Raw genomic sequence first — 18,222 nt, 5'->3', positions numbered from 1 at the left:
TTGGAGGGCAGCGTGGAGGGTAAAAATCGTAGAGGGAGGCCAAGAGATGACTACACTAAGCAGATTCAGAAGGATGTAGGTTGCAGCAGGTACTGGGAGATGAAGAAGCTTACATTAGATAGAGTAGCATGGAGAGCCGCATCCAACCAGTCTCAGGACTGAAGACCACAACAACAACAGGGCGAAAAAAATCATGTTGCCCACTCCTAAAAAATATAAATATATTAAGTGTTCCTGCACTATACATCTGTGAGCTGATTATCTTTGTGCACAGTAGCCCTGATTTATTTGTAACAAATCATTTTCAACGCGATTACAACAACAGGAATCAAAATAATTTTATGCTGCCCATGCACTGTTTAACACTTTATGCTCAAACTCCACATTATATGGGTACGAAAATTTATTACAAAGTAAAAGGAAGAGAAGAGTCAGATGCTTTTCAGAAATCAAGAAATATTGCATCTGTCTGATCGCCTTGATCCAAAGCTCTCAGTATGTCATGTGAGAAAAGTGCAAGTTGAGTTGCACATGATCAGTGTTTTCAGAATCTACACTGGTTGGTATTGAGGAGGTCACTCTATTCAAGAAAACCAATTATGTTTGAGCTCAGAATATGCTCTAATAAATCTTATAAATGATCCAACATACAATAAGTTCAAGCAATATAGAGTTTTAAACATTTTAAAATGAATACGTGACAGAAACCACCCATGCTTAAGTGAACAGTTATTAGAAGTATATTGGGGCAAATATTTTAAAATAGCGTGCTGATAGTTTTTGTAGATATTAACACACTAAGTTTCAAACACTCAGATGACCTGGCTATGGCAAAAAATTGCAAAGTTACTCCCAATTGCTTGTTGACTGGGAGTGTCTATCCACCTCATTGCTATATTTTGTTTATTTTTATATTATATATATTAATATTGTTTATAGGTATTAATGATTCTATCAACAGTTATTTTATGTAGAAAAGGCAACTAGTTTTAATCATTACAGGTTCATTTTCAAGCCTGGCATACTGAGGCAGCACTGATGGAGCCTGATTGTAATAATAAAAGTAATAATAAAAAACAAAGTAGCAGTATTTGCAGAATGAATGCCACAATCTACACATGCCTTTTACAAAGTCTAAATCAAATGTCAAACTGAAAAAAGCTATATTTTGTGTTTCTACTCTGTCTTGTAGTAACATTCGTAAATAATTCTTGTCTGTTGTGGATGTATTAGCCACCACAACTGTTAAAATTGAGAGAAGTTATAATGAATTAGCTGCAACCATTTTTTCCACAATGATATTTTAAAATGCCTGTCATCCCATCTTCAGACATTTACATCTATTTAAGTACCATTAAGTTTGTTTCTTTACAACTACAGAAGATTGCAACAGAAGTTTTTAAAGCAGCTATTGTTAAATTTAGTAAGTAAATAAACCATGCTTATGATGTGTAATTAAATGTAATCGTCTGAAGATGGGGTGAACAGGAAATGAGCGTACTTTCAAAAAGCTTGTTTTGAGGCATAATTTGTTCACGTGGCTTGTTGAAAAATGCGTGCCATTCATATCAGTGTGTTATTCAGTAAATTTTAAGGACATGGGTATTATAATTTTGACTTTATGCAGTAACAATGCTGCTGTCACATCACGTGATGAGGCAGCCCTGTTCAGACTTCAGTGATTATGTGAATCAGAACTACAGGTCACCAAAGATTGCCCTAGAACATTCTCCTTACAGGTTTGATGTCTTCCCAAGTGACTCACATAACGTCAGTCCCATAAAACAATTTCTGATAAAGAAGCAACCAAGGAGTTTTTACACTGGAGCTATTCGCTCCGTACCTATGTACTGGGACCAGTGTATCAATGTCAAAGGCAGTTATGTATAGCTGTACTATTCCATATAAACTGTAATTATAATATTCTTATTAATATTTCTTTGCATGTGTCTGTAATCTCCTGTTCATTTGGACACACCTTACAGATAACATTTGACACATGATCAGTGATGTTGCTGTGAGACTTTCCGTGCCAAAGATTTAAAGATACACATAGAGTTATCTCTTAAAAGTAACCCCTTGAATGTGAGCTCATAAGTTCAATCTTTAGTAAGGCTCATTTGACAAGAAAAATATTAGCTGCTAATGATTCACCACATGTATCAGGATGGCAACAGAAAATGAGTGTCTGGAAGGCGCAGAGATCAATCTTCTGTAGAATGTATCTATTACATTTCCCAAAATGGACATCATCAACATTGAAGAAATGCTCAGAATTAACCATTAATGGGCATCATGAACACCGAATGACAAATGGCAAGCCACACTGGTTTGCACCGTCAATATCAAACTCCTTGGTAGTTACAAACTGTGCAGGGCCTTCAGCTAGGTATCCACTTTTAAAGAATGCATATAGAATCATATAGGTGTGGTGTGGTGATGAGAACTGATGGAATGTGATGGTATGCCACTGAATGTGAAGCAGTCTGGTGTGGAACTTACCTTGTAACCTTTAAGGCGTAATTTGTTTTTGGGGCATGGAAAAAAGCAAACATCCAGAGGTTGAATTTGTCCAGTGATTCCAGGTGTTGTGGACTGAAATGTGACACACTTTTCAGGAGTGATAGATTGGTCTAAGAGGGTATGATTTTTTATATGCAGGCCAGGAATCAAACAAAAGCAAGTTATTTTAATGAGCTATTGGCCAAAAGCGGTGTTCATAATGTAGTTTTACACCAATTTTCCCATGCTTGCTTGTTATGATGTAAATATTCCCTACTGTCCTGCAAGATCTTGCTCACGAGAAAGAATAGTAGGGGTTAGAGCATCTCGAACTTTAATGCCCAATAAATGACTTTCCAGCCAGTTTACTATACAGATCAACAGTTGGCATAATCGTGTATGAATGCTTTGGGGCATTGATGTTAGTTGATCTTGGTACAGCTCTCTTGGTACCTCTAGTTCCCAGGGTTCCTTTCATACGCATTTCCTCTTCAAGTTCCAATTGGTCAGACCTAAAAACAAATCCCATACTAAATGATGGGATAAGTTTGTTTATCTCATCTACAAATTTTTGGGCCAATTTCTCAGTTTACAGTGAATTATCAAGTTGACACTTTGTTTGAAATTTTGTTATCTTACTTCTTCCATGTGCAATTTGATATGCATAACATAGTAGGGCACTATCATATACATCCTGAAATGCACAAACACCAGTTTTCGTAACAAGTGCACCTTGTCCTCTCTTGAATATCCATAGTTTTTCTTGTCCACAACATGGTCATATTGCTGTGGACCTATTCAAAATCTGTTTATAACTGTTTTTCTTATTATGATGCAGATGATCTTTCATGTATGCAATTATGTTTAATACCCATTCCTTGGACAGTGATTGAATTTGATTGGAGATGGGATTTGTAGCTCCCTGTCCAGCAATTATGATGAACTATGAGGCTCAACACCTGCTTCAGTATCATGCTCACTTGTTAAACATGTATTGTCATCACAGTACTCCTCATGTAGATTGTCCACAGAGTCGAGCATACATGACACCACATATTCCACTGACTCATCATGCAAAAATGCTAATATTTCACTGGCCACTTCTTTCTTACTCTGCAAAATTTCTTGGGTTTCCTTATGACAAAATGTCAATTTCAACAACTGTTGTTGTAGGTATAATCTAATGTTTGCTTTGTTTGTCATTGTCATTGCTCTGCTTTGTATCAACATAGCTAGCACTGTAGCACTGTTGTTCAGATACTTGCTGACTAAGCAGTTCAGCTATGCTCTGTAGACTCATATCTTATCACCCAGCAAAGCAATTATTTATCTAATTAATCCAATGGCACCCTTACAATAATTTGTGGGAGAGGGGGGGGGGGGAGGGGGTGATTAGATTTGGGCCTTGGAGTATTTTTAATATTTTGGAAGATGAGTGATCATGTGTAAGTAACCAAAAAAGTTCCAATTCTGACCCAGTTTAAAACCTGTGTAAAACCAATTTTTAGATAATTTTCTTGAAAGAAAAACACCTGAATACACTACATTTTTTTCTGTTCCCTAAGAGGTTGGGGGGGGGGGGGGGGGGGAGAAAGAGCGGCCCCTTGCCCTATCATACGAACACCCATGTTGTTGTTGTTGTGGTCTTCAGTCCTGCGACTGGTTTGATGCAGCTCTCCATGCTACTCTATCCTGTGCAAGCTTCTTCATCTCCCAGTACCTACTGCAACCTACATCCTTCTGAATCTGTTTAGTGTACTCATCTCTCGGTCTCCCTCTACGATTTTTACCCTCCACACTGCCCTCCAATGCTAAATTTGTGATCCCTTGATGCCTCAAAACATGTCCTACCAACCGATCCCTTCTTCTAGTCAAGTTGTGCCAGAAACTTCTCTTCTCCCCAATCCTATTCAATACCTCCTCATTAGTTACGTGATCTATCCACCTTATCTTCAGTATTCTTCTGTAGCACCCCATTTCGAAAGCTTCTATTCTCTTCTTGTCCAAACTAGTTATCGTCCATGTTTCACTTCCATACATGGCTACACTCCAAACAAATATTTTCAGAAATGACTTCCTGACACTTAAATCTATATTCGATGTTAACAAATTTCTCTTCTTCAGAAACGCTTTCCTTGCCATTGCCAGTCTACATTTTATATCCTCTCTACTTCGACCATCATCAGTTATTTTACTTCCTAAATAGCAAAACTCCTTTACTACTTTAAGTGTCTCATTTCCTAATCTAACTCCCTCAGCATCACCCGATTTAATTGGACTACATTCCATTATCCTCGTTTTGCTTTTGTTGATGTTCATCTTATATCCTCCTTTCAAGACACTGTCCATTCCGTTCAACTGCTCTTCCAAGTCCTTTGCTGTCTCTGACAGAATTACAATGTCATTGGCGAATCTCAAAGTTTTTGCTTCGTCTCCATGAATTTTAATACCTACTCCAAATTTTTCTTTTGTTTCCTTTACTGCTTGCTCAATATACAGATTGAATAACATCGGGGAGAGGCTACAACCCTGTCTCACTCCTTTCCCAACCACTGCTTCCCTTTCATGCCCCTCGACTCTTATGATTGCCATCTGGTTTCTGTACAAATTGTAAATAGCCTTTCGCTCCCTGTATTTTACCCCTGCCACCTTTAGAATTTGAAAAAGAGTATTCCAGTCAAAATTGTCAAAAGCTTTCTCTAAGTCTACAAATGCTAGAAACGTAGGTTTGCCTTTTCTTAATCTTTCTTCTAAGATAAGTCGTAAGGTCAGTATTGCCTCACGTGTTCCAACATTTCGACAGAATCCAAACTGATCCTCCCCGAGGTCCGCATCTACCAGTTTTTCCGTTCGTCTGTAAAGAATTCGCGTTAGTATTTTGCAGCTGTGACTTATTAAACTGATAATTCGGTAATTTTCACATCTGTCAGCACCTGCTTTCTTTGGGATTGGAATTATTATATTCTTCTTGAAGTCTGAGGGTATTTCGCCTGTCTCATACATCTTGCTCACCAGCTGGTAGAGTTTTGTCAGGACTGGCTCTCCCAAGGCCGTCAGTAGTTCTAATAGAATGTTGTCTACTCCTGGGGCCTTGTTTCGACTCAGGTCTTTCAGTGCTCTGTCAAACTCTTCACGCAGTATCGTATCACCCATTTCGTCTTCATCTACATCCTCTTCCATTTCCATAATATTGTCCTCAAGTACATCACCCTTTTATAAATCTTCTATATACTCCTTCCACCTTTCTGTCTTCCCTTCTTTGCTTAGAACTGGGTTGCCATCTGAGCTCTTGATATTCATACACGTGATTCTCTTCTCTCCAAAGGTCTCTTTAATGTTCCTGTATGCAGTATCTATCTTACCCCTAGTGAGATAAGCTTCAACATCCTTACATTTGTCCTCTAGCCATCCCTGTTTAGCCATTTTGCACTTCCTGTCGATCTCATTTTTGAGACGTTTGTATTCCTTTTTGCCTGCTTCATTTACTGCATTTTTATATTTTCTCCTTTCATCAACTAAATTCAATATTTCTTCTGTTACCCAAGGATTTCTAGCAGCCCTCGTCTTTTTACCTACTTTATCCTCTGCTGCCTTCACTACTTCATCCCTCAGAGCTATCCATTCTTCTTCTACTGTATTTCTTTCCCCTATTTCTGTCAATTGTTCCCTTATGCTCTCCCTGAAACTCTCTACAACCTCTGGTTCTTTCAGTTTATCCAGGTCCCATCTCCTTAATTTCCCACATTTTTGCAGTTTCTTCAGTTTTAATCTACAGGTCATAACCAATAGATTGTGGTCAGAGTCCACGTCTGCCCCTGTAAATGTCTTACAACTTAAAACCTGGTTCCTAAATCTCTGTCTTACCATTATATAATCTATCTGATACCTTTTAGTATCTCCAGGGTTCTTCCACGTATACAACCTTCTTTCATGATTCTTAAACCAAGTGTTACCTATGACTAATTTGTGCTCTGTACAAAATTCTACTAGGAGGCTTCCTCTTTCATTTCTTAGCCCCAATCCATATTCACCTACTATGTTTCCTTCTCTCCCTTTTCCTACACTCGAATTCCAGTCACCCATTACTATTAAATTTTCGTCTCCCTTCACTATCTGAATAATTTCTTTTATTTCATCGTACATTTCTTCAATTTCTTCGTCATCTGCAGAGCTAGTTGGCATATAAACTTGTACTACTGTAGTAGGTGTGGGCTTCGTATCTATCTTGGCCACAATAATGCGTTCACTGTGCTGTTTGTAGTAGCTTACCCGCATTCCTATTTTCCTATTCATTATTAAACCTACTCCTGCGTTACCCCTATTTGATTTTGTGTTTATAACCCTGTAATCACCTGACCAGAAGTCTTGTTCCTCCTGCCACCGAACTTCACTAATTCCCACTATATCTAACTTTAACCTATCCATGTCCCTTTTTAAATTTTCTAACCTACCTGCCCGATTAAGGGATCTGACATTCCACGCTCCGATCCGTAGAACACCAGTTTTCTTTCTCCTGATAACGACATCCTCCTGAGTAGTCCCCGCCCGGAGATCCGAATGGGGGACTATTTTACCTCCGGAATATTTTACCCAAGAGGATGCCATCATCATTTAATCACACAGTAAAGCTGCATGTCCTCGGGAAAAATTACGGCTGTAGTTTCCCCTTGCTTTCAGCCGTTCGCAGTACCAGCACAGCAATGCCGTTTTGGTTAATGTTGCAAGGCCAGATCAGTCAATCATCCAGACTGTTGCCCCCGCAACTACTGAAAAGGCTGCTGCCCCTCTTCAGGAACCACACGTTTGTCTGGCCTCTCAACAGATACCCCTTCGTTGTGGTTGCACCTACGGTACGGCCATCTGTATCGCTGAGGCACGCAAGCCTCCCCACCAACGGCAAGGTCCATGGTGGACACCCATGAATGAATCTAAATACTGTGACTTAATGCAAATCCTGTAACTGTAACACCAATGTGAATTGTAGATATAATTTGTAGACACAATGAAGCGAAATATTTTAAGGGTTGCCCATTTCTTCCTTCCTTTGGAGCTGTTCACAAATATTTCACTTGACTGTGCCAACAGTTTCTATCTGGCAGTTAAGCTTACTCTCGCAGGATTTAGAATAATTATTTGTGTAATTGCTTTGTTGAGGGATAAGATTTTGTTACTTACTTTGAAGATGTAACACTGTGTTTTCACTTACTCTTCTTTATGGATAGCATTTGTTTTTGTTGATGTAAATCAAATTCTTCATTTGATAACGCAGTTGTATTTAACAACTTACTTTAAGAAAACAGTGAAACACATAGGTAATATTTTGCATGTGATCATTAATAATACAATTAGAACTAATTTTTGGAATAGCAGTAACATAAATTGAATTTCAGAAATAGAATATTAAATGTTTTGTGCAGTTTTATGAGAAACTTTTTGCATTTACATTTTTTTCAGTTAGAACTGTTACACTACAATACCACAGAAAAAAGATAAAATTCCGCCAACAATGCAGATCCGTTGGTACAAGAAACGCATAACTGCTGTTTCTATTGCAGCAATTGTGCTTTATTTTATCTTTCGTTCTCAAGAGCACAGTGCCATTTTTAAAATTATCATACGAGATACTAAACCAGCTGATGTCTGGGAGTATGTTGCTGATTTTAGTAACATGAAGAAGCTCAATCCTACAATGTGAGTACAATAAGGGCCTATACTGCATTATTGTAATGCATAGTAGTTTAGAATTTTCTGTCTTCATTGCAGCAGTTTGCTTTGTGCTTGCTTATTTCTTTACTTTACTGCAAAGTAACAGACTAATTCTTCTTTTGGCAGACAGTGCATACTATTACTTGTGTGCATAAATGATATAGGTAGCCATACTCCAGGTACAACCACTGTTGTTGTTGTGGTCTTCAGTCCTGAGACTGGTTTGATGCAGCTCTTCATGTTCTCCTGTGCAAGCCTCTTCATCCCCCAGTACCACATTGGATGGATATTGGCGGAGAGGCCAGACTAACATATGGCTCTTCAAGAGGAGCAGCAGTCTTTTCAGTAGTTGCAGGCTAAACTATCTGTATGTTTCACTGATCTGGCCAACATGGCTTTGCAGTATAGGTACTGTGAATAGTTGAAAGCAAGAGGGAATTACAGCTGTTAGATTTCCTGAGGACATGCAGTTCTTCTTTATTTTTTTAAAATTAGGATCACATCTACTAACATAAAATATTCTAGAGGCAAATAGTGTCCCATTTGGATCTTCTCACAGGGGTGACTTTGGACGTTGTTGCCACCAGAAAAACAAATCAGGTGTTATGTGGGCACGAGCACAGAATTTTAGATTTCTAAATAATTAGGTTGGAGAATTAGGAAAGCAAAATCGATAGGCAGAGGTTACATAAAGGAGAATTAGTGAAGTATGGTGTCCGGATGAATAGGCTTTCTGGGCAGGGAGTACAAGGTTATCTACATAAAATCAAACAGGGGTAAGGAAGGAATAGGGCTATAATGAATAAGAAAATAGGAATGTAGGTAAACTATTATGTGCAGCATTGACAACACATTATCATAGTCAAGATATCACAAAGCCAAGAGCCCACCATCATAGTACAATTTCATACGCCTACTAGCCCTGCAGATGATGGAGAGACTGAAAAACACATTATATAATAAAAGAAATTACTCAGTTCATTGATGGAGATGAAATTTTAATTATAGCTGAGAGACTGGAATTCATTAGTAGGAAAAGGAAGAGAAAGAAAAATTTCAGGAGAAGATGGATTGGATAAAAGGAATGAAATAGAAAGCAGCCTCGTAGAATTTTGCACAGACCAAAATTTAGTCATTGCAAACATTGGATTTAAGAATCGTGAAAGAATTTTGTAACAAAGAAAGAGACCTGGGTACACTGGAAAGTTTCAGATTGACTTTATTGGTAAGACAAAGATACAGAAATAAGATTTTAAATTGCTAAACATTTGTGAGAACAGAATTGAACTCTGGCCATTATTTATCAATTGCGAACTGCACATTTGGAAACTAAGAAGGTGGGACTGTCTAACTGAAAGAAATAGAGGATTTTGAGAGTACCCAAGGGAGCATTATAGCATTTGGTTGTAATTAATGTGCGGCAACTCACAGAGGTCCAATGTGTGCTGTAATTGTCGTGTGGCTGACATTACAGAAAGGTAGGAAATTAATAAGATGGGAGCTATCTGAATGAAAGAAATAGAGACATTTGAGTCACAAAGGTAGCATTGTAGCAGGTGGTTATAATTAAAATGCAGCTATTCATGGAGAAGTGAAACTCGGTAGATATTATTATGCATTAATGAGGAACCGATTCACGATGGAAAACATTTTTAAAAAATTTGGCCACCAGGCGAAAACCTGGCTCTGTAAATGCGAGAAAGATGTATAGAAATGTTTCTATATATAATGGATTAGGAACAGGAGGGGTGGGCAGAAAAGGTCAAACAAGTGAGAAGTGCATAATGTTGATTTTATTTTTAACATCTGCTTACACAATTTGTTCAGGATGAGCACTGGACACATTGATGAGATGCTGCATCCATAAAATGACATGATCAACAGTTGCTTGCAGCAGTGCTGGTGGAATCTGAGTAATGTTTTCTTGTATACTGGCCTTCAGATCAGGTAGGAACCGAACATGTCCCTGATAAATCCCCGGAGCCAAAAGCCACATGGATTCAGATCAGGTGATCTTGCAGGCCCTACATCTGGAAAACCTCTGGTCACAATACATTTGTGGAAGGTTGCTTTAAGCAGATCTTTCAATGATTGAGCAACTTGAGGTGTTGCCCCCATCTTGCATGGAAACAGTGGTTTCCACACATTTACTCTCATCCAAAACAGGAATCATATGATGGTCAGGGAGGTCTCGATAACATGCTGATGCCATGGTACACCTGACAGGCCCTCTGAGTGTATTCTCTTCATAGAAGAATAGACCGAGAATAAATGAAACAATGGAAAACCCAGGATGAAATGTAACAATATTAGAGAAGGAAATATAGCGGAAATGCTGAGTCGCAATAAGCACAACAAAAAGATTCACACAATTATAGCTTTTGGCCATTAAGGCCACACACACACAACTTGTACACACATCTGCAATCTCAGATAACAGTGTGGTTTCAGTTATCTGAGACTGCAGACGTGTGTGCAAGTTGCGTTTTGTGTGTGTGTGTGTGTGTGTGTGTGTGTGTGTGTGTGTGTGTGTGTGTGTATACTGCTGACAAAGGCCTTAACGGCCGAAAGCTCTTTTTGCTGTGCCTTTCGCAGCTCAGCATCTCCACTAGATCGAGAATAAAGGTGCTTGTGAATCCACACCACACAGTCACATACAGAAAGTGCAACAGCTCTTTGTGCACAACACGGAATTTAATAGTACCATAATTTCAGTAGTTCTGTGTCTTCACTGTGGTGTAGTATGAATTGCTTCTCCGAGGTGTAACCATCACTGCTGACATTTATTGTAAACACCTGAGACACCTTGCATATGCAGTCCAAGAGGAATGACCAGGAAGACTGTGTGAAGTGATGCTACTCTTCGATAGCACCCACTCCCACTGTGCTAGACTGACAAAAAACCCTATACAAGAGTTGGATTGGGAAGTCATCCCACAGACATCTTATTCACCTGATTTTGCACCCTCAGGTTTTCTTCTTTTCCACACTCTATTGAATAATCTTCAATGGACTTCCTACCCAGATGAAAATGCACTTCAGACATGGCTCAACAAGTTCTTCACCTCAAAATCACATATTTTCTGCAGTTGCAGATTCAAAAAGTTACCCCAGCAATTACAGATTGTTATAAATAGTGAAGGAGTAAATATTATTGATAACTAAAGTCTCTGTTGTGTGTACCTGTCATGTTTGTTAAACTTATGAAAGAATGCTATGAACTTATGCAACAACTCAACAGTAAAGAAATTTTACAGTCTCGGTACAAAATAATTGACATTGGCCAAACTATAAAGGATGTAAAATGCAGACTTCCAGTTACATGTCGAGCTTTTATGAAGAGAGAGAACTTTAATATCTGACATTTAATTGTTATGAAGTTGTTTCTGAAAGTATCTATCTGTAGTGTCGCTTCACACAGAAGTGAAATATGAAAGAAACAGAACACGAAAGAAGAGAATATAAGCATTTGATGTGTGGTGCTATAGTATAATGTTTGAAGATAATTATTGAAGTGGTACTGAATCATATTGGGGGAAATATAAATGTATGCCACAACTGGACTGAAAGAAGGAATAGGTTGATAGAACACATGCTAATGCTTCAAGGAATAATTAGTTTGGTTGTGGAGGGAAGTTTAGTGGGTAAAAATGGTAGAGAGAGAAGAAGATGTGCCTACATCAAGCAGATTCAAGTGGATGTAGGTTGCCATAGTTATGAACTATTGAAGAGGTTTGCATGGTGTAGCCTAGTCTACTTGCATACTCCGCAAACCACTGTGAAGTGCGTGGCAAGGGTCCATTCTATTGTACCTGTTATTGGGGTTTTCCCTGTTCCATTTACGTGTGAAGCTTGGGAAGAATGATTGTTTAAATGCCTCCACGTGTGTTGTAATGAATGTAATCTTGTTCTTGTAATACCTGTTGGAGCAATACGTATTCGTGGAGTCATCATTTAAAGCTGGTTCTTGAAACTTCACTAGTAGGCTATTTTGGTATAGTTTACATCTGTGTTTAAGAATCTGCCTGTTCAGTTATTTCAATATTTCTGTGACACTTTCCAGTGGGTCACACAAACCTGCGACCATTCGTGATGCCCTTCTCTATACGTTCAGTATCCGCAGTCAGTCCTATTTGGTAACACTTGTCTGCAAAGTTATTATACACAACATAAACGAAAAGGTGTCAACACACTTCCCTTGGGCACCAAAAAGTTACTTCTACATCTGCTGATGACTCTCTAAGCAGGGTAACTTGCTGTGTCCTCCCTACCAAAAAAGTACTCAATCCAGTCACAAATTTTGCTTGATATCCCATATGATCATGTTTTTGACAATAAATGTAGATGCGGTATTGAGTCAAATGCTCTTTGGATATCAAGAAGCACTGTATCTATCTGACTGCCTTGATCCAAATCTTTCAGCAGTCATATGAGAAAAGTGTGAGTTTGGTTTTGCATGATCAGTGTTTTTGGACTACGTAATAGTTAGCGTAGAGGATATCATTCTTAATTAAGTTTGAGCTCAGAATGTGTTCTAAGATTCAGCAACAAATCAATGTTAAGAATATTGGACAGAAATTTTGTGAATCACTCTACTGCTTTTCCTGTAAATGGATATGATCTGTGTTTTCTTCCAACTGCTGGGCACTGCTTTTTGTTCAAAGGCATTGCAGTATGTTACAGTTGAAAGAGGGATTGACTCAGTATTGAATGTGACAGGGATTTTATTGGACCTTGGAGCTATGTTCAGTATTAACAACTTGAGTTGTGTCCCAACACTGCTGACTCTAACATTTATTTCGCTCAATTTTTCAGTCTCTGTATGTCCATCTCTTTAGAGATGGTTGTGGGACTCGGCTGTTTGATAGAGGATGTCAAATAAAACACCTTTCAGCTGTCAAATTTCCAACCTTATTTTATTTGGCAATCAGTTTCAGCATTCTACCGCACCAGCCTCAGGAACCTGACGGATGTGTAGGAAGAATATTTCTGGATTATGATCAAAACAGGGGCCAGTAACTCTGGTGTTAGTAGATATTTGCTACAGTGATTACTTCAACCATCACCTGCCGACCCGCAGGTTGAAGTGATCACTCTAGGGGTCTGAAGATGGAGTACTAAAATGCTGAAACTGGTTGCCAAATAAAATAAAGTTGGAAATTTGACAGCTGATTGGAGTTTAATTTGACATCCTCAACTTTTCAGTGGTGCGAGGATTAAAATTGTGCAATTCTACTGCATTTTCCTTTGTAAAGAAACATTTGAAAATGGAGTTTCATGTTTCAGTTTTTGCTTTGATGGTCTCAGTTTCAGTTCCTGTCTCATCTCCAAGTGACTAGGCACTTTGATGCCTCTTTAACCTTTACATATGCTCAGGATTTCTTTGGATTTTGTGAAAAATCATCTGACAATATCATAATAGTAGCCATTGAAGGCTTCAGTTGTTGCTCCCTTGACAGCTGAAAGTGTTTCATTCAGCTTTTCTCTATTTATAACCCTATGCTTTGTTTTTCACTTATTGTGCAGTAATCTCTGGATCTTTAGAAGTTTCTTTACATTGAGGGTCCCTTCCATTACGAACTGTTCTACTGGGTACATATATACGCAGTGCATGGTCAACTATTCTTAGGGTTTGGAGAGTTACATCAAACCAGTCTTCAGACTAATGTGTTACATATACATGTAATAGCCCCCCCCCCAGCACTGTCCGCTCTTGCTAAGATGAGCACTGACTTTATAGTGTTCTGTCCCGACCTCCTTCACATGCTTGTAGGCTTAATTAATCTTGGCCTTTACCCTAATAACTGTGGCTGTGATAAAGTTACTAATAGATATGAAGACAGGTGGGGAGATTACAAAGCTACATAAATAATAATCATAGATATACTCAAAGAAACATATATATTGAATAAAAACCTCTGAGACAGTTACAAGAAGCTCTATTAATTGATGTAATAGCGCTGAAATCAGTGGCAAAGATTGGTTAAACTCTTCTGCTTGTAAAGGTTATTGAAATGTGTGTCATGGCTTGGAAAGTAGGAGAAAATCACACACAATAATTGTTGAATTACATGCAAAAATGAAGGCAAGCAAGAGAGTGATCCTGTCAAATAATGCTGCAGGGGCTATAGGCATTTTAGTGTTACCAGAATCTGAAGGTCAGTTATTGTCACACTTTTGAGTTTTCTTCATAATATGTGTCTCTCAGGTCTGCCACTGGACCATTTTTTACATACCCCACAATATTTCTTCAAGTTAATAGCTTCACATTGACAGGTGGCAGCTGCTTGTTAATGCTGGCAAGTGACAACTCCCATTGTCTGCACTACTTTGGTCTTTTAGGAGGCCAGGATTAAAGACCAGCATGTGTCGCAAGCTGCTTGCAGACAGATGACTGTAGCATGTTGAGAGCCCCCTTCTAGGAACTGAGCTGTGGCCTTACGTGCATACACCAGGTTACTGGTACTGCTGATGAGTGTTACTGTGACTGGGAGCCATACAAAAAGTGTTAGCTAGATGGACCCACCATGTCACTTGGCACGTGTGCAGAAGGTCACTGCGTGCCTCCTGGTAGGATGCTCTGAACATGCTACCATCATCCATCTGCATGCGAGTTGATCATGATGCATGTTTTCAGACCGAATGAGGCATCCTAACAGAGCACAACAGTGCTGACACCAGCACTTACTAGTTACCAGCAGTGATAAGATGATGTTGAGCAGTTGTTTCAAGAACACATTGTGTTGTACACAAAATATGATCCAGTGGCAGACCTAACAGTAATTTTATTGGAAATATCTGTTGGAAGAGCCTGAAGAGTCATATCATGGTAATGTAAATCTAGTCACCGCAGTGAATCAGGAACAAGACTCATAGACAGTTTGCTCATCAAAAACCAGTAAGTTTCTCTAATCTTCTAAGTCATCAGTAAGCAGCTATAGTGCTACAAAATGGTGCCAGGCTGCTGATCCTTGTTGTGTGGAGGCTGACTTAACGTATCGTGGAAATGTATGTTGACTTCTTCAAGAAGTGAGCAAGTGAGACCCGGAGAATTCTTATCTGACACCTTATCTGATTTGTTAAATATGTACTTGAACCATTGCCACAATTGTAAGCAATAAACTGCTGTTTATGCTTTTATTTCCAGGAATTCTTTTCTCCTCTTATTATGTGCCTTACTGCTGTATCTCAAACACTACCAAAACTCATAATTTGAAACATTCAGGTTCTAAACTGTATAGTTATGATTTCATTGTTGACTGTGGGTATACATTAAGCTTCCTTAGAAGGTTAAAGTATATTAACCCGTCAACATAAATTCATATCATTTCTTATCTGTTCCCACACAGTAATGTAAAGAGTGTTCAGGTCTATCAGTATGTATCCTGTGTACATAAATGTTGGCTGTTACCATATGTCAGTGACCTAAGAACACTTCAAAAGCTAATGCAAGCAGTTCATTGACAAAATCTGGGTTGTCGCGCATTGCTTTGCTCAAATTTAGAGAAAGCACAGGTGTATATTTTAGAGAGTATATGTGCTTTGGTGTTATGAGTTTTATTTCATAATGTAATAACCACGCCAAAAGTTTATAGCACACCCCATTTTATCCTTGTTACTCACTATTATGCAGTGATCATACTTTTGATCAATGAAGAGTGGCTTGGAATATAATACCATAAGACATGAGTGTGTGAACTGAAAAAGAAAGTCAGTTTTTTGATATTTCATCTCAAAAGTCTGCTATTCACAACAATGACAAACAAGTCTGATGTTGATTCATGGACATAAAAACTGTTGTAAGTCACTCTAAGGAAAAAAGGGACTGGTCAAGGGGCTACAACCATCTGTAACTGATTGTTACTTGACATTTCCCAAGGAATGTTCTTTAACAGCTTTTGAAGTATGGTTCCAAAGAAACGAATCATGCTAAAATTTTAAAGAGAAGCTTTTGGAAAAATTATATTAGTGCCTAGTTAATGAGTGTAATCATTATAATTGATTCAGCTGAAAACTTTTGGCATGTTAGTTGTATCATTGTTCAATACATAAAAAAAATCTGAAACTGACAAAATAAATTTGTGTGTTTCTTGAAATTAAAGTGTAGACTTCAGCATTTTGTCAGAGAGTGGTAACTATGATCACTGGAAATATTCTGCTGAATATAAAGAATTTCTGCCACATGCACCATTTATCCACCACTCCACTCATGCTGACTTTGAAGTACGACAAGATGGAGAGTCTTACATAATCAACTCAAATCATAGCACATGTTTTTTTAAGGGTGTGGCTTGCTGTGAGTATCTTGCATTATTTCATTTACTAACATTCTGCTACATTATTTTTCTTTACATTAATATGTAAATGCATTTAAAAAGTTAATAGTTTTTTCCTTTTCATGCAGTTCCTGCAACATCTGAATTCATGTTTTCCAAATTAGGGTCAAATACTCTCTGTGTTGAGCGAGTGACTTATAAGTGCCCATTTTTGTTTGCAAGAATGTGTCAAAAAGATGTGGATTACCAGAGAAGTTCAGTAATGCGAAATTTGGAGAAACAATTCACAGCTAAGAAAAAAGTTAAAAAAAGCTAGAGGAAACATATGTCTTAACAATTATACTGGAAACCGTATGGTTACGTAGCTGAACAACACTGAGTAGTTTGTGCTGCCCTACTTATCTCTTATAATTTTTTATGTCAGCTATGATGTATGAATGAGAAAGTCAGTTGAACAGAAGACAAAGGTGCTTTGAAAAACATAATTTTAATAACAAAAATTATCAAAGAATTATTGTGTTAGCGACTTTTCAGTATTTCATGTTAGTAAGTGTCATTAATAATTTTATATAAATTTTTGTACTTGTGCATAAAATTTGTATTTATATTATGCATTTTTAGTATTAATGGTTACAGCATAATTAAATGGTTTATTGTATTTGTCTCTGTTTTTTTTTATCTGCGTATGTAAATACCTGTGGATTTTAAACCTTAGTTAAATGCAATCCATGTAAATAGTTAAGTCTATTTGTCCAATATTATAATAAATGAACATAGTTTATGGTTTCATATTGCAGATAAAGTCACACATGGGGAAAGAGTTGTGAATATAGTATTTTTCTAACTTGCTGTGCTTCAGACAACTAGATAAATGAGTGAAGATTTTTATCGGTCAGTACTCCACTTCGTTGAGTAATGCATAGTGATGAGAGTTTTCTCCTTTTAGTATTACAGCAATATTGTCAATTTTGGATCATTACTGATTACAGCAATATCATTATTAGGTAGTAAATGTATTGCGAGGCTGTCATCAGTGTGCTGGCCTCTCTAAGTGATTGTCAAGAAAAGTTAAGGCACCACACATTATCAATATTACTCATCGATAAGCATAACATTTTTCCTCAGTGAAGTTTTGCCACAGAATGTTAGTCATAAGACTCCAATAAATTAAAGTACATAAAAGAAGTGAACTTAGTAACAATTATTTTTCAGATGCCCACTGCCAAATGCAATACAAAAGTTGCTGAATTTCAATTATAAGTAAATTTGTGACATGAGCAAAAGTCTTTTTACTGTGAATAGCTCTGAACAATAGATTACTTTTTCCACGAAGCCATACTGTAAGTCAGAAAAACATATTTTGATTTTGTTATGTGTCCTGATAGCACTTGGAATGAACACCATTTTTGTTAAAACTAGATGTCCGTCTTGTCATTGTACTGATCACCATAATCCTTTACCAAGGCAATGAATAAATTAAAATTCAATGGACTGAAATTTTTGTTAGTGCTTGCAGTATTGAACTGATAATAATCTTTTTTCCCATTGCTTATATGGCTTTCACTGCTGCTTTGTCCAGTGATAAGAGTGGCAGCATGCTTTCAATGTTCAGAAATGTAAAACAAAGCTTTAAAAAACAGCTTAAGAAAATATGTTTGGAAACTACATTTTTTAGTCATTTTTGTTACGTGTATCCCATGCTCAATGTTGGACTAGTTGAATATGGAAAACCTAAATC

The 18,222-nt window shown here is 37.7% G+C and overlaps 1 protein-coding gene across 1 annotated transcript in view; it reads left to right on the top strand.

Annotated features, from left to right (window-relative positions):
- LOC126266836 (uncharacterized) overlaps nucleotides 1-17,975 on the top strand; it is a 44,190-nt gene extending 26,215 nt beyond the window's left edge. The window contains exons 2-4 of the mRNA XM_049971403.1: nucleotides 7,957-8,193; nucleotides 16,311-16,504; nucleotides 16,613-17,975. Coding sequence (XP_049827360.1) covers nucleotides 8,009-8,193; nucleotides 16,311-16,504; nucleotides 16,613-16,800 — 567 coding nt within the window. The 5' untranslated portion in view covers nucleotides 7,957-8,008 and the 3' untranslated portion in view covers nucleotides 16,801-17,975. The remainder of the gene's footprint in view (nucleotides 1-7,956; nucleotides 8,194-16,310; nucleotides 16,505-16,612) is intronic.
- The last annotated feature ends 247 nt before the right edge of the window (nucleotides 17,976-18,222 follow it).

The sequence above is a fragment of the Schistocerca gregaria genome, chromosome 4 (genome assembly GCF_023897955.1).
Source record: "Schistocerca gregaria isolate iqSchGreg1 chromosome 4, iqSchGreg1.2, whole genome shotgun sequence".
NCBI classification, from domain to species: Eukaryota; Metazoa; Arthropoda; class Insecta; order Orthoptera; family Acrididae; genus Schistocerca; species Schistocerca gregaria.
The sequence above is the reverse complement of the archived record's forward strand: the minus strand, read 5'-3'. Positions and strand labels throughout refer to the sequence as shown.